The 25,530-nt window shown below is 43.3% G+C and overlaps 4 protein-coding genes across 6 annotated transcripts in view; 2 read left to right on the forward strand and 2 right to left on the reverse strand.

Moving 5' to 3' along the window:
• Positions 1 to 9,428, forward strand: part of slc18a1 (solute carrier family 18 member A1) — a 23,310-nt gene extending 13,882 nt beyond the window's left edge. For both annotated transcript variants that reach the window (XM_080766887.1, XM_080766888.1), the window contains 4 exons: positions 5,856 to 5,919; positions 7,106 to 7,225; positions 7,598 to 7,731; positions 9,222 to 9,428. In XM_080766887.1, the coding sequence (XP_080623013.1) occupies positions 5,856 to 5,919; positions 7,106 to 7,225; positions 7,598 to 7,731; positions 9,222 to 9,341 (438 nt within the window). In that variant the 3' untranslated portion in view covers positions 9,342 to 9,428. The remainder of the gene's footprint in view (positions 1 to 5,855; positions 5,920 to 7,105; positions 7,226 to 7,597; positions 7,732 to 9,221) is intronic.
• On the reverse strand, positions 1,523 to 2,155 carry chmp4bb (charged multivesicular body protein 4Bb; the record flags this gene model as incomplete). The annotated part of the gene is made up of 1 exon (XM_080767054.1): positions 1,523 to 2,155. One exon carries the CDS (start codon positions 2,153 to 2,155, stop codon positions 1,523 to 1,525), a length of 633 nt encoding a protein of 210 aa, XP_080623180.1.
• On the reverse strand, positions 4,503 to 4,964 carry LOC308317686 (large ribosomal subunit protein uL15; the record flags this gene model as incomplete). The annotated part of the gene is made up of 1 exon (XM_080766892.1): positions 4,503 to 4,964. The coding sequence occupies exon 1, from the start codon at positions 4,947 to 4,949 to the stop codon at positions 4,503 to 4,505; it is 447 nt and encodes a 148-aa protein (XP_080623018.1). The 5' UTR covers positions 4,950 to 4,964.
• Positions 9,429 to 14,821: 5,393 nt separating the features above from the next.
• tti2 (TELO2 interacting protein 2) lies at positions 14,822 to 25,403 on the forward strand. 2 transcript variants are annotated; one of them, XM_080766884.1, is made up of 11 exons: positions 14,822 to 15,111; positions 16,460 to 16,741; positions 17,522 to 17,901; positions 18,309 to 18,475; positions 19,428 to 19,485; positions 19,593 to 19,721; positions 20,159 to 20,251; positions 21,341 to 21,534; positions 22,026 to 22,169; positions 22,792 to 22,954; positions 23,622 to 25,403. In XM_080766884.1, the coding sequence occupies exons 2-11, from the start codon at positions 16,504 to 16,506 to the stop codon at positions 23,706 to 23,708; spliced, it is 1,653 nt and encodes a 550-aa protein (XP_080623010.1). In that variant the 5' UTR covers positions 14,822 to 15,111; positions 16,460 to 16,503; the 3' UTR covers positions 23,709 to 25,403. The 2 variants fall into 2 exon arrangements, with proteins under 2 accessions (XP_080623010.1, XP_080623009.1); XM_080766883.1 differs by having other exon boundaries at positions 16,497 to 16,741.
• Positions 25,404 to 25,530: the final 127 nt, after the last annotated feature.

Here is a 25,530-nt window from a genome sequence, read left to right on the forward strand (position 1 = left end):
GCATAGATGTGCCACGCAATGGTAGGCCTCAGGCCTGGTATAGGCTACATGCCCAAGGTCAGGTCGTAGGTTGTAATTGGTCTTGGGGCAGCTTTCTCCTTTGAGAAACCGGGCCATTGTCTCTTTTACGCACATGGAGATCACTGATGCATGGCCATGCCCCCTGTTGTGCCCATATGTGGAGCTGACTGATTTGTTTACGGTCCTCCCTTAAGTCAATTATTATAATATAATAAGATATGATTTCTGTGTTGCGAACGCAGTGAGCACTTACTATGAGACCTAGCAGATCATGTCTGTCTGTCTGTGTGTGTGTCTGTCTGTCTGTCTGTCTGTCTGTCTGTCCCGCTTTTGTGCCCATATATGGAGCTGAGTGATTACGTCACCATGACTCAGCCATAACCATATAAGGAGTCCCCAAAGCAGCTATACGTCCAAAACCCAAATATGTACGAGCTGCGTTCGCTTCCCGCGTTTTACTGGTATTAATACTAAATGCCTCTGTGTATATGTATATGTAATTTGTAAGTTGATTAGCGTTATACTGTGGTTACTTTGCACCACTTTTGATGCGTATGCACCGTCCCAGCATATTCGATGCGTATGCACCGTCCCAGCAAATGACGCAATGACTACTTGTGCCTGATATGGCAGTGGTGCCAGATTACATACATGTATACATAGGAGCATTACCTTTAATCCTCCCGACACTAAAACATATCGTCATTACGTCACCATCGAAAACCAATTACACTCTGGCATTGGGTTCTTTAATCCACATCTTTATTACATCATCATTGAGAGCTAGTTATACCAGTTATACCCTGACGTCATATGCTGGGACGGTGCATACGCATCAAATATGCTGGGACGGTGCATACGCATCGAATATCACCCTGGCCGAAACTCTAATTCATATATATCGAATTATGGATAGATCTGACTGGCTTAGTTCGTGGCAGAAGTCGAAGCTTAAGCTCTAATTGGACATCAATGCAGCGAGTTCTAACCTAAGTAATCAGCAATAGAGATTTGAGCTACCGCCTCACTCAGTGCCACAGGACGCCTTTGGATGCGTTCTGCTTGCGCAAGTAACAATTAAGACATAGACAGATATATAATAAAACACTAAAACAAATCTACAATTAAGGCATATTTATACAACACAGAAACAATGAAATAAAACAATAAGTTAAAAACAATTACACTGTGAGGTATAGGGAGGTTTAAAGCCCAAACCACACCAAAGGGTTGGGTCGCGACAAAACGCTTTTTATGGTAAACCACACGCGAGTTGCAAGGAGTTGCATTGGTGTGGTTGACCTTAAAAACTGTTTTGACCCGACCCGAGCCTTTGGTGTGGTTTAGCCTTAAGAGCAGGTTATTAAATTGTCCATAGGATATTGGAGTATTACTCTTTTCGAGCTTGTTGAGTGTTCCATGAAATAGGGGCATCGAAGCAGAAATAATATGTGTATACGTCTAATCCAGCTCTACACAGTAGGTCTTCCACGTCGTCCTCTCAAGAAAGAGGAGAGAGCTTCTCTTTAGTGGCAGGTCTGGCGGGTAAGGATGTTGAAGGCATGTTGGGAAGCGACTCTAGCAGGTCCTTGTCGAGCTCTTCCCGTTGCATCTCCTCCAACTCGGCCAGCAGCTCATCCTCGTCGAATTCCTCTCCTAAGTCCTTGAATTTCCCGATGGCATCAGAGATTTCCTGAGCCAGTTCCTGTTGCTCTGTTATGTCCTGTAGGAGCTCATCGGCCTTGTCGATGCCCACGTTTTCGTGACAAGATTTCATGGCCTTGGCAGCAAAGGCCATGTTCTTGAGAACTTCAGTGTTGGTGTAGGCATTCTGCAGTGCCTCTCTCTGGAACTCGACGGTGGACAGTGTTCCATCGATCTGGCTCAGCTGATTCTCATACCGCTTCTTTCTTTTCAAGGCCAGCAGAGCCTCCTTTCTGTTTTTTCTGCCATACTTCTTTGCGGTGAGGAGTTCATGGGAAATCTTGCTCTCTAGAAATTCTTGTTTCCTGGTTAGCATCCCCTCTGTCTCCCAGAGTTTCTGGAGCGCCTCTTGTGGACTAGGACTAGGTCCCCTTTCCCCTCCGTTTCCTCGTAGTCCTCCTCGGCCAAACAACTTAGTGATCAAAGACATTTCTGAGAAGCTATAGAACAAAACGGAAAAAATTAAGGAAAATACGCTGTCAACGATGCTGGGTGGAAGTAGCCCAAAGCCGCTTTTGCAGCTCCGATAGTGAATGCTCGTGAGCGGTTGGTTAAAGCATATATAGTCCCTGATGATGTCACGCTCTGTCATCTCTATGCCCATATATGGTGGTATAGAGTCCAATCAGTCCATGATGTCAGGCCATCAGCATGTGGTAACCATAACGACCAGGACTCACTCAAACATATTGAGTAAGAGATGCGTTTCCGCTTTCTTTAATCTTGTCTTGAAGTCAACGAGGTCGCAGAATTTTTCGCAGAAGGAGACATGACCCAATTGGTAGACATGCAGCGTGTTGAAGACCAGATCAATTCTGCAAAGGGGATCATCTGGTTTGCTGAACCTCACAATATATACTTGATGAAACAGGAAGTATTGGTCCTCTTGAAGAATGCGACGACCGCACTCAACTCTGCCATGGGAGCAATGCCGAACGCAATCAGCCGAAATGAACTGGCATCCAGACATGCATTGTGGCAACGCATCAACCTTGAAGTTGAAACTGCGGAAAGCACGCTTGTCTGTGCGAAGGAGAGGGGTGATTTGGTGCTTTACCCCTTTTTTTAAAGAATAAAGGAGAACTGTCAGCACAACATGAGAACCTGTGCTGCCAAGATGGAAGCTGCAATCTAGAAGCATGTTTAAAAAAGGAAAGTGTGTCCATTTGAAATAATTACACTACTGTTTTTGGGGATGATGATAGGCTTTGTTCCAAATCTTTTGCCTTTTTGAAAGCTTCCCAAGCTGTAATTCTATTGACAATGCAGCTGTGTTCCAGTCAATAAAAAGCAAACTTAAAAAAAAAAAAAGAAAAAAAAAAAAAGAAAAAAAACATATTGAGTAACTATGACGACGGCCCACTGTAAAGCATGAAAGCAGCTTTTCCCATCATCAGGGTGAGAGACCATGCTCTGACATCACTCTGTGACATCACAAGCTCCCATATGCCCATATTATGGCCTTAAAAAGGGACACAGACTGACAGATACAGAGATCTCCATATATGGGCATAAAAGACACAGGTAGACAGATACAGAGATCTACATATATGGGAATAAAAGGGACAAGGACTGACTGACAGATACAGGGATACATAATATCCAAGGAAGAGAGAATTTGAGAAGCTAAATTTAAAAAATCACACCCGTGTGAAGTGAGGGGCACTCATTGCGAATGCAGTGAGCACTTACTATGAGACCTAGCAGATCATGTCTGTGCGTGTGTCCCCCCTTTGTGCCCATATATGGAGCTACGTCCAAATATGGAGTGTGTTGCATCATGTCTGTCTGTCTGTCTGTGTGTCCGTGTGTCACGCTTTTGTGCCCATATATGGAGCTGCTTTGGGGACTCCTTATATGGTTATGGCTGAGTCATGGTGACAACTTAAATATGTACGAGCTGCGTTCGCTTCCCGCGTTTGCGCGTCTTACTGGTATATTAAAGTCTAACTCATCATGTTGATTAGGTGATGTAATGGTGATGTAAAACAAACGGTGTCAAAACAAACATTAAATTCTCTTTTTTGTTAACAGAATTTCATGTTTGTGTTTAGGGACAAGATGTTTTTAAAACAAACATTGAACTAAACACAAACATTAATCCTGTGTATAAATAGATTAAAAATACTTAACGGCAACACCGATTAGCTCAGATTCACACAAGTTTCCAAGCTTTTAAGGTCCCTGCACACAGAGCGCGTTTTTCGGATTTTTTGCGGCGTTTCTCCGTCAGTTTCCCGAAAATAGCGTGCAACCACCTTAAGGGCCTTTCAAACGTAAAGCGATATAATGTGCCTATCGTTCATTTTCAATGAGACCCGAGTTTTTGCGCGGAGAAGTTGTGGTGCGACAAGCTTATTTAAGTGAGCGCATGCAGTCCCGTGAATTTGTTGCGCGCATGCTCGTTTCGTGCACACGCCAGCGACTCACCAGGCCTGGATTCTGTTTCGCTTTTCTTTTTACGCTTGCGTTGTCGCGCCCCTCTTGAGCAGACCTGGAGGAGACCTGGTGTTGATCCAGGCAACAACGCGTGCGTTCCTCGCTTCCCGTTTGAAAGGCCCTTTATGCATTTTTTTAAAATCTAATCTTCTTTTTTTAGCTAGTCCCCCAACTAAGCTTTTACATTTTATTTTGTACAACAATTAGTTTTTGCTCAATTTATGATGCAACCATCTTGCAGAATATAAGCTTATAAATTCCACATTCCAGGAGAAATACAAATGACCCACAAATACCCATGACGGTGTGTCAGACACAAACAACTTTATTCTGGAACACTATGCCATCAGAACACATGCTCCTCCGACTGCCTTGATCTTCTCCTCTGCCTTTCTGCTGAAGAACTTGGCCTTGACGATCACTGGCTGCTTGGGCAGCTTACCTTTCCCCAGGACTTTGTAGTAACCGGCACGCACTGCATCGATGATGGGCGCAGCGCCTTCCGGCTTGGCGGCGGAGTTGAGCCTAGTCTGCTCGCTCACCAGAGTCCACAACTTGTCCAGGTTGATGGTGGGGCAATGCTTTGTGTTCTTCTTCAAGTGGTAGTGTCTCATACCCACCTTACCAAAGTACCCAGGATGGTATTTATCGAAGTTGATCCTGTGGTGATGCATGCCACCAGCATTACCACGACCTCCAGGATGCTTTCGGTGCTTGCCAACGCGACCATGTCCATGGCTGACGTGCCCTCTGAGTTTCCTGGTCTTGGTCTTCTTGGTAGGCATCTTGGAGGAGAGTTTAAAGAGGTAGAAAGGTTATATTTGTCCGTGACCAGACAATATGGGCGCCTACCAGTGAATGGACATTCAAGGGACCCTCGACGTCCCAAATACAGAAAAGGTAACCAAGGGTCCCAAAAGGGGCTACCCTCACATCGAGGTTGCCCATATATGGTGATACATTTACAGTATATCTGTCTACCTGTGTCCCTTTTATTGCCATATATGGAGATCTCTGTATCTGTCTACCTATGTCCTCCTTTATGCCCATATACAGTATGGAGATCTCTGTGTCTGTCTGTCTACCTCTGTCCTTTATGCCCATGCATGGATCATTTGGAGATCTCTCTATCTGTCTACCTGTGTGTCCTTTATGCCCATATATGGAGAATTTGGAGATCTCTGTATCCTCCATAATATTGGCATGCCCATATGGGCATATCGGAGCTTGTGATATCATGTCAGAGCACGTCATCATCCGTGATGACATCATGGTCTCTCACGCTGATGATGGGAAAAGCTGCTTTCATGCTTTAAGTTTACTTACTCAAGCTTACTTACTCAATATGTTTGGCCTTGTTGTTATGGTTACCACTGCTGCTGGTCTGACGTCATGGACTCCATATTTGGGTACAGCTGAACAAAGCAATAAACAACTTGCCAAATACTGCTCTGTTTGTGTGGAGGAGAAGGTGCCATGCTGTATCCTTAGTACACATCCTGTATCCTGTGTCAACAACGTTCTATTTGTTTCCCTGTAAAATTAATTGCGGATTCAAATAAATCGTGTGCGTGTGTGTGTGTGTGTGTGTGTGTGTGTGTGTGTGTGTGTGTGTGTGTGTGTGTGTGTGTGTGTGTGTGTGTGTGTGTGTGTGTGTGTGTGTGTGTGTGTGTGCATGCGTGCGTGCGCAGGTTCCACTGGCCTCAAGTATTTACGGATTGATTGCACCGAATGCAGGCCTGGGCTTTGCCATCGGTAAGAATATTTGTTTACTGCATGTTCTTCTTTTGGCTATTTCCCATCGGGGTCGCCACAGCGGACCATCTGATTCCAGCCACCTGCATGTCCTCTCTCACTGAATCCATCAGTGGTTCAGGTTCAGGTTCAGGTTTATTTGTCATATACAGAGTGTATGTACATATACATACAGAGTATAAATACAATTAAATTTATTTTGCTCAGACCACTCTCAGTCTTACATACACAGGACATAAACAAACATCTATAGTGCAAGAAAAAGACAAAAAAACAGAAAAGAAAGTGCAAGTGAAGTGACAAAACAGTGCAATACAGTTCAAGGTCAGCTGTTCAGCAGCCTGACTGCCTGAGGGTAGAAACTGTTACTGAGACGGGTGGTACGAGATTTGATGCTCTGGTAGCGTTTTTTGGAAGGGAGTAGTTTGAACAGGGTATTTGCGGGGTGGCTGGTGTCTTCCATGATGTTGTGGGCTTTTTTCATACAACGAGTGGTGTAGATGCTATGGAGACTGGGTAATTCTGTGCTGCCGATGATTTTAGCTGCTGTTTTAACGGTCCTCTGCAACCTGTTGCAGTCCTGAGCGGTCGTGTTACCGTACCACACTGTGATACAGCCAGTTAAGACACTTTCAATTATACAGCGATACAGTGAACTTTTTCACTAGTCCTTTTGTACTTAAGTAAAAAAATGTAAGGCGCCTCAGAAAGTACAGTCGCTGCTGCGCCTTCTTGAGGATGTACTCGTTGTTGAGTGACCATGTAAATGTGTCTGTAATGTGTATGCCCAGGAATTTAAAGTTATCAACTATGTCGACAGATGACCCTTTGATGGAAATGGGGGTGTGGATACCTTTGGACTTCCTAAAGTCTACAATGATTTATTTGGTCTTATTGGTGTTAAGTGAGAGTTTGTTGTTATCGCACCATAGAGTTAGATCTTCTATCTCCCTCCTATAGGCCCTCGCCACCGTCGGTTATTAGTCCGATCACTGTGGTATCATCCGCAAACAAGTACTCAAAGTTTTTACTCAAGTTAAAGTATCAATACTGCAATATAGAAATACTCTGTTACAAGTAAAATAATTCAACATTTACTTAAGTAAAAGTACAAAAGAATTGGCTTAAAATTTTACTTAAAGGACAACTTTAATGAACCCTCCTCTTTTGTTTTTGTGTGTATTAGGTATGGTAGATTCTTCCATGATGGCCATCATGGGTTATCTTGTGGACATCCGCCATGCGTCTGTGTACGGAAGTGTGTATGCTATTGCTGATGTAGCACTGTGCCTGGGCTTTGCTGTCGGTAAGTCGCACGCAGACACGCACGTACATGCATGCACACATGCACGCACACGCGTGGTGCACCAAGAGTGAACACATTGTCATTGCATGCAAACACAGATACAAACTTCCATTATTTATTATTTATTCATTATTTATTGATTTATCGATACTATGATGCGGAACTTGCGGGTGATTAGGTGGGGTGGGATCGGCTAGTTTTAGGAGAGCTTTGTTTGTTTTGTCCTTGTTTATGTATGCATGAATGTATTTGTTGTATTCTTCTGTAATTTGCTCGACCCCCTCGAAAACGAGATGATACATCTCAAGGGGATATCCTTTTCTCAATAAAGGTTCATATACAGTATATTAAAAGATGATGTTATACTACCAGGTCCATCCACGGGGGGAGCTGTTGTGCAGTCCATTGGTTTTCCCTACCTGATGGTTGCGATTGGTGTCATCAACATCCTGTACGCTCCGCTCTGCTACTTCCTGCGGAATCCTGCGGTCAGAGAGGAGAAGATGGTGAGGCGTGCAAGCACGTTTTAAAATGCATGATGTAATAAGTCGATCTTCTTGTATAACAGCTGTATATTTTGAACCAAATCGGCTTTAAAAGGTTTACTGATTCGGTCTTCATCAGTTATTGTTCTCAAAGCGGGGATCCAGGGACCCCCGTGAGTCCTTGAGGGGGTTCCAGCAGGTCTAGGTCTGTAAATAGGTCACACGCACAAATGTACACCCTTTGAGTTATAAGTCACTGCTTAAAATCCATAGACTTGGCTGCCAGACGTTGGAGTGGCCAGTGTAACAGCAGGAATCGAACCCGGGTCTCCCGCGTGGAAAGTCAACATCTTAACCACAGTGACTAAGCCAAAGGGTTATCCTTACAACTCAGGGGAGATATTAGACTTAGACAGGCTGAGGCTGTGAGCCACTCTGCTACACTCACGCCCTTTTGACCTCCTCTTCCACTGGGCCCGGGAAACCCGATCCGGGTCACGGTACCATTGCAACACCCGGGACCATTGCAACACCCGGGAATCGAACCCGGGATCCCCTGTGTGGAAAGCCAAGATCTTCACTGATCCAAAGGGATATCCCTATGACTCTGGGGAGATATTAGACTTTTGAGGCCATCATGCTGAGGGGGGGGGGGGGGGGGGGGGATTGACTACTCTAAAAGTAAAAAATAAACACTCCCTTGTGTATGTGTGAAATGTGTGGGAAAGCACAAGGCTACGGTACATACAAACACATACACGCACACAGACAGACATCCATGCACGGGAACATACTGTATGCATGCACACTGCAGCAAGTGTTTCTTTAGCCGTTTTTGTGGAGTGTAATTGACTCTCTATTATATGTGATGATTTCCTCTTTTAACTTTGAAGGCGGGCGTTCTGTGGCCTGTAATCATCTTAATGGTTCTAGTAATGACCCCCCACATACACGCACACTCGCGCGTGGATGCACACACACATACACACACGCACATGCACGCGCTCATGCGTGCACGCACACGCACACACACACACACAAACACACACACACACACACACACACACACACACACACACACACACACACACAGTCACACACACACACACACACACACACACACACACACACACACACACATGTGCACACATCAAACTGACAGTGCCACAGAGACTGGAGTCTTCACTTGGATAACAGGTTTGGACGGACATCAGAGAGAGAGAGAAAAGAAGAGAGATAGCTTCCTCTAACTCTTCTCTGAAGTATGTTGGAACCTGTCTGTGTGTGTGTGTGTGTGTGTGTGTGTGTGTGTGTGTGTGTGTGTGTGTGTGTGTGTGTGTGTGTGTGTGTGTGTGTGTGTGTGTGTGTGTGTGTGTAGTGTACAGTACATGTACGTTTGTCTGTCCGAAAATACCAATAGTAATAGCCTAATTTACTCTCTGATTATTGTTTCCTTGCGTTCCTGTATTTCTGGTCAGAGTCTAAATGTCTGCGTGTGTCTTGTCTTGTAGGCTATCCTGGACCAGGAGTGTGGCATGAGGAGTTACGACACACACAGAGTCTTCCCTCAGAAAGAACACAGAGCTTTCCCTCTGAGTGACGACAGTCAGGATGAGATGGAAGAGTATTAAAGAAGAGTTTAAAAGCCTCATTCATTCATAGTCCAGTTTCCGGTGAAGAGGTGACCACCGGAAACATGACGTCACGCCGCCTGCGGTGCTCACCGCTCACACAACACATCTCTCTGTTTTTACTAAAACTACAACATGACGTCACGCCGCCCGCGGTGGTCACCGCTCACACTCACACAACACATCTCTCTGTTTGTTACTAAAACTACAATATGACGTCACGCCGCCCGCGGTGGTCACCGCTCACACAAGACATCTCTTTGTTTTTACTAACCACCCGTTTTGGTGGTCACCTCTTCACTGAAAACTGGACTCTGAATTGGCATTCGTAGCCCCTAGAGGCCACGCTACTCAACTCTTGTTGACACAGACCTCTGTGTCTCATTAAAGCTCGTGGGGGGGGAGATGTCTGTCAAAATGTACATGCAACATTAAGCACTGGAACCATAGCAGCCCTCTACCTGGGGGGCGAACATTCGGCGAAAATGGCTGATCTACGAGCTTGCAATGTGATCTTGTATTTCGTCTACTTTCGACAAAGATATTCTGTTGTAGAGGTAAAATTAAATGGACAGGGCCTTGTATAGAGCCCTGGGGGACTCCAGTCAATGAAGTATATAGGGTTTAAGTGGTTCAAACACTGGTTAGCTATTATCCTTGTTATAGGGCAAAGTGCTCTGTTTTACTTGCCAGATGTAGCCTGCAGCGTAATCCTGCAGAATGTGATTCTGTAAGTAGTAAAGCGCAAATGTGATTTATTGTGATGGTTTTCCTTTAATAAATGAATACTGGAAGAATTGTATGGCCATGTTATGATTTTATAGATTTCTACTCATGGAATGTTTAAGATAGCAAGAGATGGTAAAGGTACTCGCATTTTTTACTTAAATAAAAGTATCAATACTGAAATGCAGAAATACAAATACACTAGTATAAGTCCAGAAGAAAAAAAAATCTGGAAAATGAAATAAAAATAAATAAATCTGAATGAAGTTATCTTTAATTACATTATTATAAGTAATACTATTAGAGTTGTACTATTACTCGAACGAAAATAAAAGCTTGGGGGGGGAAATGGAAATGGTGGAAATGGAAATTGCGGAAATGGAAATTGCGGAAATTGCGGAAATTGCGGAAATGGTGGAAATGGAAATTGCGGAAATTGCTCTTCACTTATAGCTATCTATTTTCAGGTAGATTGTTTTATTTTACTCAGTCAGCCATATCACTACTCATTTTTTTTCATGAAAAAGGTCATAGCTGGGTAATCTATTTTCAGGCAAATTGTGTTTATTGTATTTTATTTTACTCAGCCATAACAATTTATTTTCTGTTAACCAACTTGCTGGCTGGCAGGCAGGCAGACAGCTACTCATAGACAGGCAGACAGACAGACAGCTACTCATGGAGAATTGGACAGGCAGGCAGTCAGACAGCTACTCATAGACAGGCAGACAGACAGCTACTCATGGAGAATTGGACAGGCAGGCAGACAGCTACTCATGGACAATTGGACAGGCAGGAAGGCAGCCAGCTACTCATAGACAGACAGACAGCTACTCATGGACAATTGGACAGGCAGGAAGGCAGACAGCTACTCATAGACAGACAGACAGCTACTCATAGACAATTGGGCAGGAAGGCAGACAGCTACTCATAGACAGACAGACAGCTACCCATGGACAATTGGACAGGCAGGAAGGCAGACAGCTACTCATAGACAGGCAGACAGACAGCTACTCATGGACAATTAGGCAGGCAGGCAGACAGCTACTCATAGACAGGCAGACAGACAGCTACTCATGGACAATTAGGCAGGCAGGCAGACAGCTACTCAGACAGGCAGACAGACAGCTACTCATGGACAATTGGACAGGCAGGCAGGCAGACAGACAGCTACTCATAGACAGGCAGGCAGACAGCTACTCATAGACAGGCAGACAGTAAGACAGCTACTCATTGACAGACAGACAAATAACTACTCATGGACAGACAGACAGACAGGCAGGCAGGCAGGCAGGCAAGAGCTACTCATGTTATGTTATTATGTTATTATAACAGCTACTCATGTTATGTGCAATAATTTGTGCAGTTATGGAAACAGCTCTTTGTGTTTATGCAAGAAAATGTAACACATTTATTTATTTACATATTGTGTGCATGCACATTGTACTTTGATACATTTTGCGAAAATAAAGCAATTGAAAGAGAGAAGTTATCAAGTATCATTAATGTCGTAATTTTATCTACTGGCCCCTGGCCCCTTGCCATTTTTGTAATGTGGCCCACAGGTAAATCTATTTGAGTATCCCTGGCATACACAATATACAATCAGTTTATTTTGAATTATTTCCAAATTTTACAAGGCAAATAACAAACACAAGACACAGAAAGTGAAAAGAACAAGACAAAAAAGAGGTCATGTGGGACATTATAACAACAAAAACGAAGTGATTACAAGGTACAGGATTACTGCATAATACAATCATAATACAATGATTCTGTGACTGTGCCTGCCATCCCCTTAATATCACCACATGGTGTCAAAGGTAACAGGTACCTTTTCCATCTCGCCCCACTACTCTACCTAGCTGTAAAAAACAAACATAATTCATGTTGGTGATTATATAAAAAGTATTATCATATTCATTTATCATTGTTAAGTTCACTCTGTATATCCACAGGCTAATAGCATGATGATGCCATTACAAAGCATGGGCTACATGGAAGAAATCTGTTTGATAAAACAAAATTAACTGCTAGAAGGTCCTAAATTGACTTAATTAAGCAGTCTCTGTGTCATGTTATTCTGTCTTAGTTTTACAGAGTATAGAGATCGACTACTATACAATCAAATAAATCTGTATACAAGATAATTTCAGATTTCAGAGAGGGAGGGAAATACTAAATTAACTGTTAACTACATGAAAATATTTCACGGGGGCTAGTTGGTAAAGGGGCGAGTCGTTTGGTATCTGTGTCAAAAATACTGTATTTCCTGTCTGTTTCTATTAACGTCTGTGTTAAGCCTGAAGGCGGCTCTCTCATCTGCCCTGTTTGTCTGATGTGTGATAGTAGATTTACACACGATCAACACAGAGATTACTTGTAAAGCCACGTGATCCAGTTTGAGTTTAATGGGATTATTGTCTATGCTCTTACGGTAAAAGATGACGTCGTTCTTAAGAAGACATCAGAGGCAAGGCAAAGGCAAGCTTATTTGTATAGAACATTTCAATAACAAGGTAAATCAAAGTGAAACACATTAAAGGACATGTGAATACAAATGGTTCCTATAGGTTCTGGATTTGTAGTGCGGCCTCCATCCAGTTATTACACTGCAGCTCGGGTCGCAGTTTGGAGAAAGAGAAAGGAAAGAGACAAGAATAAACATAATGACAAGACAAAGAGAACAGGAGGGAGTAGAAACACACACACACACACACACCGCACGCACGCACGCACGCACACACACACACACACACACACACACACACCGCACGCACACACACACACACACACACACACACACACACACACACACACACACTCACACACACACACACACACACACACACACACACACACACACCGCACGCACGCACGCACACACACACACACACACACACACACACACACACACACACACACACACACACACACACACACACACACACACACACAAAGAGAGTCATGCTCTAAAAGTCTTTAGGGTTGGGGTCGGTGGATATTTATTTTTTTATTAAAAAGTTAATAGAATATACATTTAAATTACTGTGCAACACAAGATGCAATTCAATGTGACATCAACTTGGAGTCCGGATACCTGAATGGCAACCCTCGACTGCCAACACTAGAATGCAGCAGTAATCAGAAAAGTTTTTTTTTTTTAAACTGGAATGAGTTAGCAGACCTTAAGGTTTCTGAGACTTTGCACCTGATTATGTGGTGCATGACATGAATGAATGAATGAATGAATGAATGAATGAATGAATGAATGAATGAATGAATGAATGAATGAATGAGCACATTAATGAAATGAAAGTAATAGAATACGAATGTATCTGTGAATGCTCTGGGTGTCCATGTTAACAGGAAGTACAGTACTATCTGATGTTTAATTTCCTGTTTGGCCTCAATGGCAGACCGGGAGGGGAGGAACAGTATGGTGTAAAGTAACTAAGTAGTAAGTACTGTACTTAGTTACAATTTGGAGGCATTTGTACTTTACTTGAGTTTGTCCAACTTCCAGTACTTTTACTTCTACTCCCATTACATCTCAGAGTCAAATATTGTACAAAAAAACATACATTAACCACTTCAGCCCTATAAGCTATAGGCTATACATTTTGGCCATTTGGAAATAGATCAGCTATTTTCAAAAGATTTTTATACATTTGAAAATTTGAATTTTGAATTCTGTATAAGGAGTAGGCTTCTTTTACTTTTGGTATACGTTAAGTACATTTTGATGCCAATACTTTTGTACTTTCACTCAAAGTACATTTTAAAATAACCACTTTATCGATTTTTAGGTTGTCTATTTTTCAAAGAAAATAATATCTTCTGCGTTCGCCGTTTTTCACACATTGTCTATCTCACGAGAAAAGTACTGTGAACAATGAACAAACATAGATCAAAACGTATTATGTCAAACAAAGTCATGTTATACATGTAGTAATTGATTGAAATATTTATTAACAGTTTGCAGAATTACAGTACTACATTTCAAGCACTTCAGATTTTACGGGGGCCAGTTTCGAATTGCAGCCGTCCGTAGGTGCCCTTTGAGAGCGGTTTTGAAGGAGTCAAGAGATTTGCATGTCTTAATGACTGTTGGTAGGGCGTTCCACATTTTGGTGGCATAGGAGAGAAAATAATTTAGTAGGCCTACCTTGTTTGTGCCGAATCTGGGTTGTACATAATGGTTCGTTGCACTCCCTCTGGTGTTGTGGGTGTGGACCTTGTTGACATTAAGGAAGTAGGCCTATCTAGACAGATATGAGTATCTTGGTGTAGCGAATCTTGAGGACCAGACCCATTGCAAGATGCTGTACTCTGACCCTAAGCCATTCCAGCCTGTCAAAGTGGTCAGGGGTGAGGTGGGTTAAAGTAAAACATCAATTAAACAACACTCCATGAGTTGTATCAGGTTCCATTTGCCGGAGCAGCAGTACATACTGTAGTGAAGTCCCTCCCTAGCTCTGGTCCAGACCATAGCTCTAATAGACGCATTAGAGCTATCAGAGCTAGTCCACTGTTGGGGACTAACTGTTATAATCACAGTCTATGGTTATTATCACGGGATAATTGGAATACAGCTGTTGGGTTTATGTTATGGGACTGTGCGTGTGTGTGTGTGTGTGTGTGTGTGTGTGCGCGCGCGCGCGCCTTTAAGGTCAAACCGGAAGCGGGAAGTCGAGCGTAACGTTGTGGACTGGTGTTGTTGTTGTTGTTAGCATGCTGATAATAGACCGCTAGGTTAGCCCAGAGTTTTTCTACTACTCTGGGTTAGCCATAAGCGTTCCAGGGAGTTCAATGTGACTTATTGTTGCTATACTGTTACTGTTCATTAAAGCAAAAATCATTAGAAGAAGGTTGTCGTATCTTCTGGGAAGTGAATCGTACCAGCCATTACAATACTGTCGGAAATATTTAAGTGCTGAACAACACATCGTCCGTCCCCTTAAGATGTCCGACGGTTACTGACATCACGATGGCGTTAATTCAACGCTGAGAAGTCTGTTTGTGAAGGAAAATCAAATAAAAGGTAATAATAATAACAAGAACATGCTGTCATGCTCATTTAATGTTGAACAATTATGTTGACGGATTTCCGTAAATTGGGAGATAAATGATAATATGGACCAGAGCTAGGAGGTAACTAGCCTCGGAAACCCAGACGTAACTATAGCTCTGGTCCATAGCCAATACTTCTATGATTCTGCTCTGGACCAGGAGGTAACCATTGTGTGCACTGCAGCAATGTGATTCGGTGCAATAGCCTACACAGTTTATAAACAAATAATATACCGTAAATAAACAAAATTATGTATAACTTAAACTTCATAGTTTATAACCTTGTAGACAAGCAAGCTTATTACAGACTTGACTTTAGGAGGACTAAACTACTGAAGGATATTTGTGAACCACATTCTGTTATAATCTCATATTTTGTGGACAGCCTAGTTATGATGTAAGCCTAAATTGCTGTGCTCTCTCCCCAAATGAGTGGTTTCAACTGCTGACCATCTGCTTAAACATGTCATGACACTCTCTAGGGTCTTAGCAGGCAGTCCAGGAGAACCTGGCCAATGTTGATCTATTCTATCATAAAGATAGCAAATGGGGGATATTTACAACTAAGGCTGGTTAGTTCTTGAAAACATCAGAATCTTCTGATGTGTCCCTTCAAGGAGGTGCCCTAAATAACTGCCTCTGTCCCTCAGCTTGCATGTACCTATATATTCTGACTCAATGTAAGGATGGTGTGCATTACGGGCTGACCGCCACCATGGTGGTCAACCAGGCTCCTGTCTATATCCTGTACTCTGCTGAAATAAAGCTGACCTCAGAAAACATAATCTGCTTGCCTGCCTCCGACTTGCAGGGAATGGATTTGCAGAACTCGAGTCTCAATTTGGTGTTTGTAGCATTTAGTAAACAATATCAGGTCTGTCTGTCTCTCTCTGTCTGTCTCTCTGACTCTCTCTTTGTCTCCATCTTTGTCTGTGTGTGTGTCTCTCTCTGTCTGTGTGTCTGTCTGTGCGTGTCTCTCTCTGTCTGTGTGTCTGTGTGTGTCTCTCTGTGTGTCTCTCTCTGTCTTTGTGTGTGTGTCTGTCTGTGTGTGTCTCTCTCTGTCTCTGTGTGTGTCTCTCTCTGTCTGTGTGTCTCTCTGTCTGTGTGTGTCTGTCTGTGTGTCTCTCTGTCTGTGTGTGTCTCTGTCTCTCTCTGTCTGTGACTCTGTGTGTCTCTCTCTGTCTCTCTCTGTCTCTCTCTGTCTGTGTGTCTCTCTCTGTCTGTGTGTGTCTGTCCGTGTGTGTCTCTCTCTGTCTGTGTGTCTCTCTGTCTGTGTGTGTCTGTCCGTGTGTGTCTCTCTCTGTCTGTGTGTCTCTCAGTCTGTGTGTGTCTGTCCGTGTGTGTCTCTGTCTCCAGCCTCTGAATGGACCTGTCGTCTCTCCTCGACGGCCTCCACCTCCCCTCCCTCCCCTCTGATTCCCCACATCGTGGTCCTCCAATCACAGAGGTCCTCGCCCGCCTCCGGGAGGGGCTGATTGGTGCAGCACAGAGCCCCTCCCACCACGACATTGCGGCCGCCATCAGCCTCGTGGAGCAGCTGTTCAGAACTGGGGATCCTCACTGGCTGTTCACTCCCGAATCCACCAATCAGTGTGATGACGGTACGTACGCCTGTCCCAATTACGTAATCGCATGAACCCAATTATTTGAGATAATCGCAATGACTTTGCATAACCCTTCTTGTTTGCCCCTCTTTTGATTTTTATTTCTAGTTTTTAACCTTTTAAACCTTTTAATTAGTTTTCTAATAAATATGTCTGTACTTCTTTCTGTAAAGCGACTTTGGGTACCTAGAAAAGTGCTATATAAATCATATATTTTATTATTATTATTATTATTATTATAATCACCAATGATTCATCATAATCGTTTCCATGTTGGAAATATCTTCATACATGTTCAAACATTTTCTTTTTTTGCAGAAATAGCATCTACAAACCTTTTGTCATATTATTTGTCATATGTGTACCATGTACACTTTTTGAGTGGTGCAACCACTCCTATAGACAGCTATGTGTGTGGCTGTGTCCCTGGGTCTGTCCCTGTATCCCTCACCACTCACTTCAGATGGGTCTGATTTTTGAGCAGTGGAGCACAGCTTTGTGTGTATGTATGTATGTCTGTTTGTCTGTCTGTTTGAGCACGGAATGTCTGTTTGGGCACGGAAATGTAATTTGTATTCATTATGTTCCAATGTCGAGATGAGTTAAAAAAGATTGCAGATATACAAGCTTATAGCACATCACTTTGTGCCACACTACGAGTTTGTAGATCAGCTATTTTAGAAAAATCATGAAAATGTGCAAATCTAAAATGACACTGAAGCCTTCCGGGTATTAATGGGTCCAATGTCCACTAAAATGCCATACTTGTTGTGACAGGCCTAGATGAGGGCCTTCTAGAGGAGGGTCAGCAGCGTCAGAGAGCCTATGCTGGTCTGGTTCAGAGTGTGACAGGCCTAGATGAGGGCCTTCTAGAGGAGCGTCAGCAGCGTCAGAGAGCCTATGCTGGTCTGGTTCAGAGTGTGACGGCCTGCGCCGCTCTGCCTCTCTGTGAGTCGGACAGCGGCTCTCTGCCCGCCAGCTGCTACGAGCCCGTCCCGACCAGGGCTCTGGCCGCGTGCTCCGCGCTGACCGCTCTGCTGGACGCCCTGGGGGTGTGGCTGTCCCTGGAGACACCGCCACCGGGGGAAGGAGAAGGCATGTCGTTGCTCCACGCCGTGGCGCCTCTTTGCTGCGTGTTCGCTGTCACCCACTTCCAGGTACCGTCACGGCAGCGGTATGTGTGCATTCACACACAAAGTGGTTCCCAAAGTGTTTTTAGATCGATACCCAAAAGAGAAATTTGATGTCTCCCCCCCCTGGGACCCAAACTAGTGAAAATAGAATTAACTTTTATTCTAAAAAACGGCGTGTGATATTTAAAATTGGTCCATGATTCAAAAATGGTCCCTAGTCTGACCCACTGTGGGAAACCGCTGTGTAACAAATCAAAAACATATAATGAATAAAATGACAAGAAAATCCTCCACGGTGAATTATGATAAAAAAGTACTGTACTGTACTGTACTGTACTGTACTGTACTGTACTGTACTGTACTGTACTGTACTGTACTGTACTGTACTGTACTGTACTGTACTGTACTGTACACTTCCTCTCTACTTCCAGGAGCAGCCGTGGACCAGCCCGGTCTCCAGAGAGGCGGCCTCTAAGCTGATGGGGGCACTGCTTAGAGCCGGCGCGTGGAGGGACGCCCCCCATCTCCTCGGAGGGGAGAGAGAGAGCGGAGGAATCGTTGGAGGAATCCTGGATGTTCTCCGACCGGAACTGACCAAGTTAGTTTACTGCTGAATGGATGATTCAGATTCAGGCTCAGAATTGAGTAATCCATGGGTCATGCCTCTTTTTTTAGTCCCCGCGGCCTGCGTGCCACTCACCTGAGCCATTATGAGAGATAATCTGCACCGCCCAACCCACACAAATATTGGACATCTGCTATTTTTGAACATTTTTTGAAACACTTTGAAAGATAGATTTTTGAACACAAAACCTCTTCTGGCATAAACCCTCTCCCTGGCAAAACATTTTCAGATGGGAGTCTATGGCCAAATACACATCATATTGGGGGGGTCCTTAGCACGAAAATGTTTGAGAACTACTGATTTAGAAGTTACATCTGTAGAATCGGCCATTAATATGTCTCAATGGGTGTTTAATGTTTATTTAGCCTAGATATAACTGGTGGTCATTCCTGAACGGTTTTCGTAATCATTTAATGGCAGCAAAACAAGATCCTTCATTAAAGACATGAACTCTTTCTTTCTTTCTCTCTCTCCGGCATGCACAATCAACACAGAACACACACACACACACCTTCATCCTTATTGCTAATTGATGGTGATCAAAATCAAAGTAATTTACATTACATTTTACATTTTATATGTAAATGGCCATGCCAGTAACAACCAAACGGGACATAATTTCGACACAAGCAATCAATAATTGTTTGCCCTGCAGACAGGGCACTAGAGTATATTTGATTTAGCCTAATAAAATAGATTTCAGCTCAATCTAAACGGCAGACATGAATGGTCCAAGAGAAAACGCAGGAGCAGCTCGCACATTTAAGCCTCTTTTATTTATGCATTTGCCAGTAAAGGTCACTGATGTTTCCATGTGTCAGCTACATCTTCCTCAGAGGCATGACTCTGAGGAAGTACTGTACCGTACATGCATAGTTCCGTATGGAGCCTGTTTGTTGACCACTCGAGTGCCCACTGTGTGCAGGGAACGTTGGCAGAGATGTGAGGCAGTCAAACTGGTGTTCTCCTGGACCCTGCTGCAGGTGGGTTTTTACTTTAAGCATCATTCTTAGTATTTATTATTATTATGAATTATTTAAATAATTATTCAATAATTAATGGACTGTATGTATGCGTTTTCTTGGTCCAGGTGACGCGTCCCTCGCTGTCCCCTGTCCTGGACCGTGTTCTGTCCCCGTCTCTTCTGCTGTCGGACAACCATAGACTGGACAACAGGCTGCTGGGAGTCAAATGTCTGCACCACATAGTCCTCAACGTGGTGTGTGCGTGCGTGTGTCAGCCTTGTATAGAGGCGTAACTTCAGAAAGAAATAGGGGGGGGTGGCAATTGGCAAGAACTAAAAGTTACCACTTCAGTCCCACTTCTAAAATAGAAATAATTGTGGATCTACAAGCTCTCCAACGCATCGCTAATACCTTAAAACTATTTTATAAGCTATTTCACAACATTGCAGTTTGTTTATTAGCAGAGTTCAACCTGGCAGTATTCAGACCACATATTTAAAGACCTTCATGTAAGTGATGTGAAGTCCACAAGATGGTCACATATTTTAGCAGGTCACCAATTTCACCTTGCTGGAGTGAGTGAGTGTGAGTTAGCGAGTGGAAGAGATTTGGGGTATTGGAATTAGCCTCATGGACTCCACTGTTTTGTGTGGTATATATTGTATATGTAACAGTGTTTTGTTTGTCCCAGCCCCACGCAGAGCTGCGTCAGTTCAACAGAGCTGAAGTTGTGTATCAGGCTCTGTTCAATCACCTCTATAACACCGACACACCACTGGTACAGGTACGTTCACGCACGCACGCACGCATGCACGACAAGCACTTGAACCCCATTATGGTTGACCGTCAGGGTTCTATACTATACTACTACTTTATACTTCTGTTTTGCTCTACAATAAATGTCTTGTAGAAGACAAAAGGGGATTTTGTTTCCACCTGAAAAAAATACTTTTAGTTACTCCAATGTGCCCTCTACCGATATTGCCCAGAGAATTGCCTCATAGAGAATATTTTTCCTTCGGTGAAAAAAAATCTATTTCTGGCCGGCGGAAGTCGAGAGTAACATAGCTCTAAATGCAACGCAGTAGAGCTATGGGACCAGAGCTAATTGTAAGAGTGCATCCGTCCGCTTGCCCTTTAAATGTCATCTTGTGCAGAACATGGGGACATGTCCGCTCATGACGTCATCATTACTTCAACTGCATGTGACGGTTCATCACTACCAAATGAACCCTTATGGCTCAGTCGGTTCTTTTCTGTTCCGTTCTTTAATGGATTAATGACTCCTGCCTGACTTATTTGGCATGTATGTTTTGTAATAATAATAATCCAAATGTACTCGCTGCTAGTGATAAAGTTTTCAAATAAATGTAGTGGAGTAAAAGTGCAATATTTGTCTCTGAGATTTAGTGAAGTAGAAGTACAAGTATTGGTAATTGGAATTACCCAAGTAAAGTACAAATAGCTAAATAGCTAAAGTAAATGTACTTAGTTACTTTCCACCACTGCTCCTGGGATGTACACTGCTGAACCATGAGTAATATGACATTTAACGTGACGATTAATTGTCATACAAATAATTGCGATTGACCATTTAATTGTCTGACTTTTAGTTGAGCAGAAATGACAAAAAACGTAACTACACAACAAAATGACTAATACCAATAATCAAAAATAAATGTATTATGGACAAAATTCCCCATATTTTATATTTTACACTCAATTGTTTGATACGCAGTTTGAGTGTATAATAATGGAATTTAACATTTCAAGCCACCAGAGGTCTGAGGAAGAGGTCTGGTAGTTTGAAACGTTACAAAAGTAGTGTTGTTGTTGTTGGATGTGTTTGTCTCTCTCTCCCTCTCTCTATCAGTCTGTTCTGTTGTGTCTGTTGGACGTGTTGGTGGTCCTGGAGAATCCCCCCTGCTCGTCGACCCCCTCCCCCCGCTCCAGGAGGCCCGGTCGTCATGACGATGTGTTGAGGCTGATGTTGACCCACATGGAGATGGAGTCCAAGGTGGACCTCCGTCACGTCTACGCCTCTTTACTGCCCCAATACATAGAGAGGTACCTGTCTGTCTGTATACGCCTCCTTACTGCCCCAATACATAGAGAGGTACCTGTCTGTCTGTATACGCCTCCTTACTGCCCCAATACATAGAGAGGTACCTGTCTGTCTGTATACGCCTCCTTACTGCCCCAATACATAGAGAGGTACCTATCTGTGGGTTTTTTCATGATTCTGAATCCATCGCAAGCACTTGTTTTGCACGAAAAATACTACTGAAAAATACGTCCATAACCATCATCACAAAGTTTCCCAAGGGACTTGGGTTAGAACAAATTCAGAGGTCATAGTCGAAGACACCTTTATGAACACATTTGCGAAGAAAGCTATTGGTAAGCATTTATTTTGCAGATTGGTCACAAATTTGGCTAACTTTCCTTACTGTACCGGTACAGGGACAGGTGTCTGTCTGTGCCGTATGAAATGAATAGTGGTGTGGTGGTGGTACAGTATATTGAGGGGTGCGTTGGTTTTCTGCTCCTTCCTACAGGATGGGCGTAGCAGTGTGCAGACATCTGAAGCGGGTGGAGCAGGTGGTGGTGGCGTACCTGGAGGTGTCTGACCCGCCCGAGGAGCAGGGCAGGTTGGGAGTCCTCCGGGCCCTAGAGGAGACCATACGCGTCGCCTGGCCGCGGTCAGTCTAGCTCTCTCTCTCTCTCTCATTCTCATACTCACTCACAGGCTACTCCCAGAAAGTCGCTTCAAGAAAATGCAAGATGCAACTTACAGAACGCGTCTCTTTTAAACAGCTGGTGGATGGAAATTAAGCTTGCACGTGGCTGCAACTTGCAGCGTCGGCAAAGCGTTTGTTTTTTGCCGACTTGTCAATTTGCAATACAATACAATCCACTTTATAAAGCACATTTAAAAACAACAGAGTTGAAACAAAGTGCTGTACACAAAAAAATACTAAAGCACCAAGGGCGAAAACGACAATACATAAAACAGGGCAACATAAAGTCATAGTGCAGTGGAAACAGCAACTCGGCATGTTGGAACGCCAGGGAGTACAAGTGAGTTTTCAGACGTGATTTAAACACAGGCAAGGTTTGAGAAGCTCCAACATGAGGTGGGAGCTGCAACGGAAAATGACCTATCCCCCCAGGATGGACATTTGGACACACACACACACACACACACCCGCAGAGCTATGGGGGAGCCCTGTAGTTTTTGAAACTGGATAACTTCTGCCCCCTAGTGGTAAACATTGATGTTTCTACTATGTACCTCACTCTTCTCTCATATCTCTCTCTCAGGATGGAAGGGCAGCGTGTGTTTGTGTTGCTGAGGTGTTTGTTGCGGCTGTTGGTTGACGTAACGTCAGATTTGCTGCTGTCCCCGTCAATCCAAGACCAGCTGACCAATCGGATTGTTGGCTGCCTGACCCTATTGGACCACTGCACAGGGGGACAAGTACAGGTATAGCATTAGTTAGTTTATATATATATATATATATATATATATATATATATATACACACACACACATCTAACATGATCTAACCTTTTAATTACAACAATTATAATCAGAACAGTATTTGAGCATTGATTTGATTTCTCAATAAGAGTTTGAGGAGTGAATCAGGATCCTCTCTGATCAGCCTCATCATTTATTTACATGGTATGAAGCACAGATTCATAGACTGTATACAATAACAATATTCTCACAGCTGTAGCAAAAGGCATGGCTGAAAACCCATAAATATGCAGTTATACATTATTTGAACAAAGGAAGAATGATTTTCATAAAAGCACCCAATTTACAAATAACGTTTGGCTTATCAGCTTGTAGTAATAGTAATTCATTTCAACACAGATGGGTGAGTTATATAGTGCTTTGGCAGATAGTTTTGTCTAAAGTTCACAATGCCAACATTCTTGGACTCAAACAAAACACGGAACTCACCCCCAACTCGATTGTCGTTATATAAATTGCATAACCTCTGACTTCTTTCCAACCCTTTATATCTGTCAGTAAACTTTGGAATGATCATATTATTCACCCTAAAACTACAAAATGGCCTGTCTATACTAACAGATGGGTATTTTTCTTTTTTTTTCTTTCTCCCTGTGTGTCTGCCCCTCAGTTGGCCCTTCAGGACGTGGACAGTAGCTGTTGTAGCACCGCCGTGCGGAGTTGCCTCGCAAAGGTAAACCTGGCAACACAGAACTGAAACGACGCTGGAGCCGAGAACCGTCAAAAAAGACCTGTGCGTCGGTCCATGTTGATTGGACCAACTCCTCCACACTGCTGTCACTTGTCTTTAGCAGGACTCTGGAGTGTGCAGAGTGCGTCCATATGGGGCATGCACACGCCACAAACATTGGTGCTGCACATCGATAGGTTTATTGTCTAAAATCACTGAGACTGCACACGCAGGTGCCGGTTTCATGTAATCAATTCCCAACAGATTCCCAAACCTGTTGTTTTGGGGAGCGCTGGTTTCGGTTCGACCTCCTCGTGGGTGTTGGCTGATGATGAGGCGCACTCTAGTGAGACGGATATATACTTCACCCAGCCAACGTTATTGCACGCCAAGAACGGCTGACACACAAGCTCACATCGCGTTGTGGATGCGTCCTCTGGGAGCTGCGGTTCTCGGCCGTTCTCTGCACGTAACACCTTTGCACGGCGGGGCATACATTTGGTTTGAGGGGATACAGCTGTGCGATCAAGCAGCCGTGATCATAGGGAGCACTCCCTCAGCGACTGGAGGTGGGGTTTTGGGGGACAAATGCTTTGATAATTGCTATTATTGTCGACACACAAGTTGACAAAACATAAACCAGGGTATATATTTCAAGAGCGAGAGAGCATGGTAAACATCCACCGTAAACCACCATCCACACTAGGAGGAAAAAGTCTGAAAGTTTGATGCATTTTTACATGTCTGTGCTGTGACCACTTTTAAATTGCATCTAATGAACAATGGGTTTCATTCTTATCAGTGTGACGTGGTCTGGAAATGCGTCTATTGGTCACACCAGTGCACCTTACATTTAGCAGATCTATCTGTGTGTAATATACAGTAGCCGATATGAAAAGGTGCAGTGAACTAAAAGGTTATAGTCTGGAGCCCTGTTTAAGAACTAAGACCTTGTCTCCGAGGTGACAACATCATAGTAGCAACATGGACATCATTCTAAAGATGGGCTGACATAGAATCAACTGTTAGGGTGCGGTTCAATGTAAAGATATGACTGAAGAAATACTTTTGCCCGTAGCTGCGTGAACTTGAAGACCGGGTTAAGCGAATATCACTGAGATTTGTGTTTTAAGATAGTCAAAGAGACATTGCCATCAGTGCCCTCATACATGTTGAACTGCTCCAAATGAGTGACCCCCACAGCCACAACACTAGAGGGAGCAGACATGATCTGGTAACACCCACATTTAGAACAAACATGGGGAAGTTCTAATTTTACTACTCTGCCACCGAAATGTGGAATGCCCTGGCTGACACCATCCATTAACTCATTTAGGCCTTAAAATAATCTTCTAAATCCTCCAGTTTTCTGAAATAAATATTTTCACGATCTGCTATTTTTTAATAGCTAAATTATAACATAATGTTCAAAACACCAAAAGGGGTTCCCGCCCAAAATGGGTTGTGGAACACTGGTTTCATTCCAAATTGGCCTGAAAAAAACATCTATCAGGAGACCAAAAGGGGGAGTTAATGTAATTTTGTACATAAATCTGTATTTCTTGTATTATTGTGTTAATATTGTATGCTATATTGATGAATACATAGGACTACAATGGAAACAAGTCCTCAGGTCTTTTTTGTTATCCTTTTAGCTTTAATGTGACTGTACTACCACATGCTCTTTACATTTAAAAGTAATAAAGTAATAATCAAAATGGGGTCAGTTGTGTTTGTTGGAGGAAACCCCTAGTCAGATGTGGTGGGAAGGAACTTTACCCCATGTTCCACCTGGACGCTCCTATATTATTATTATTTTTTTATTGCTATAATTATCACGGTGAGCCGA

This window comes from Protomyctophum bolini (assembly GCF_963924005.1).
Source record: "Protomyctophum bolini genome assembly, chromosome: 6".
Classification (NCBI taxonomy): domain Eukaryota; kingdom Metazoa; phylum Chordata; class Actinopteri; order Myctophiformes; family Myctophidae; genus Protomyctophum; species Protomyctophum bolini.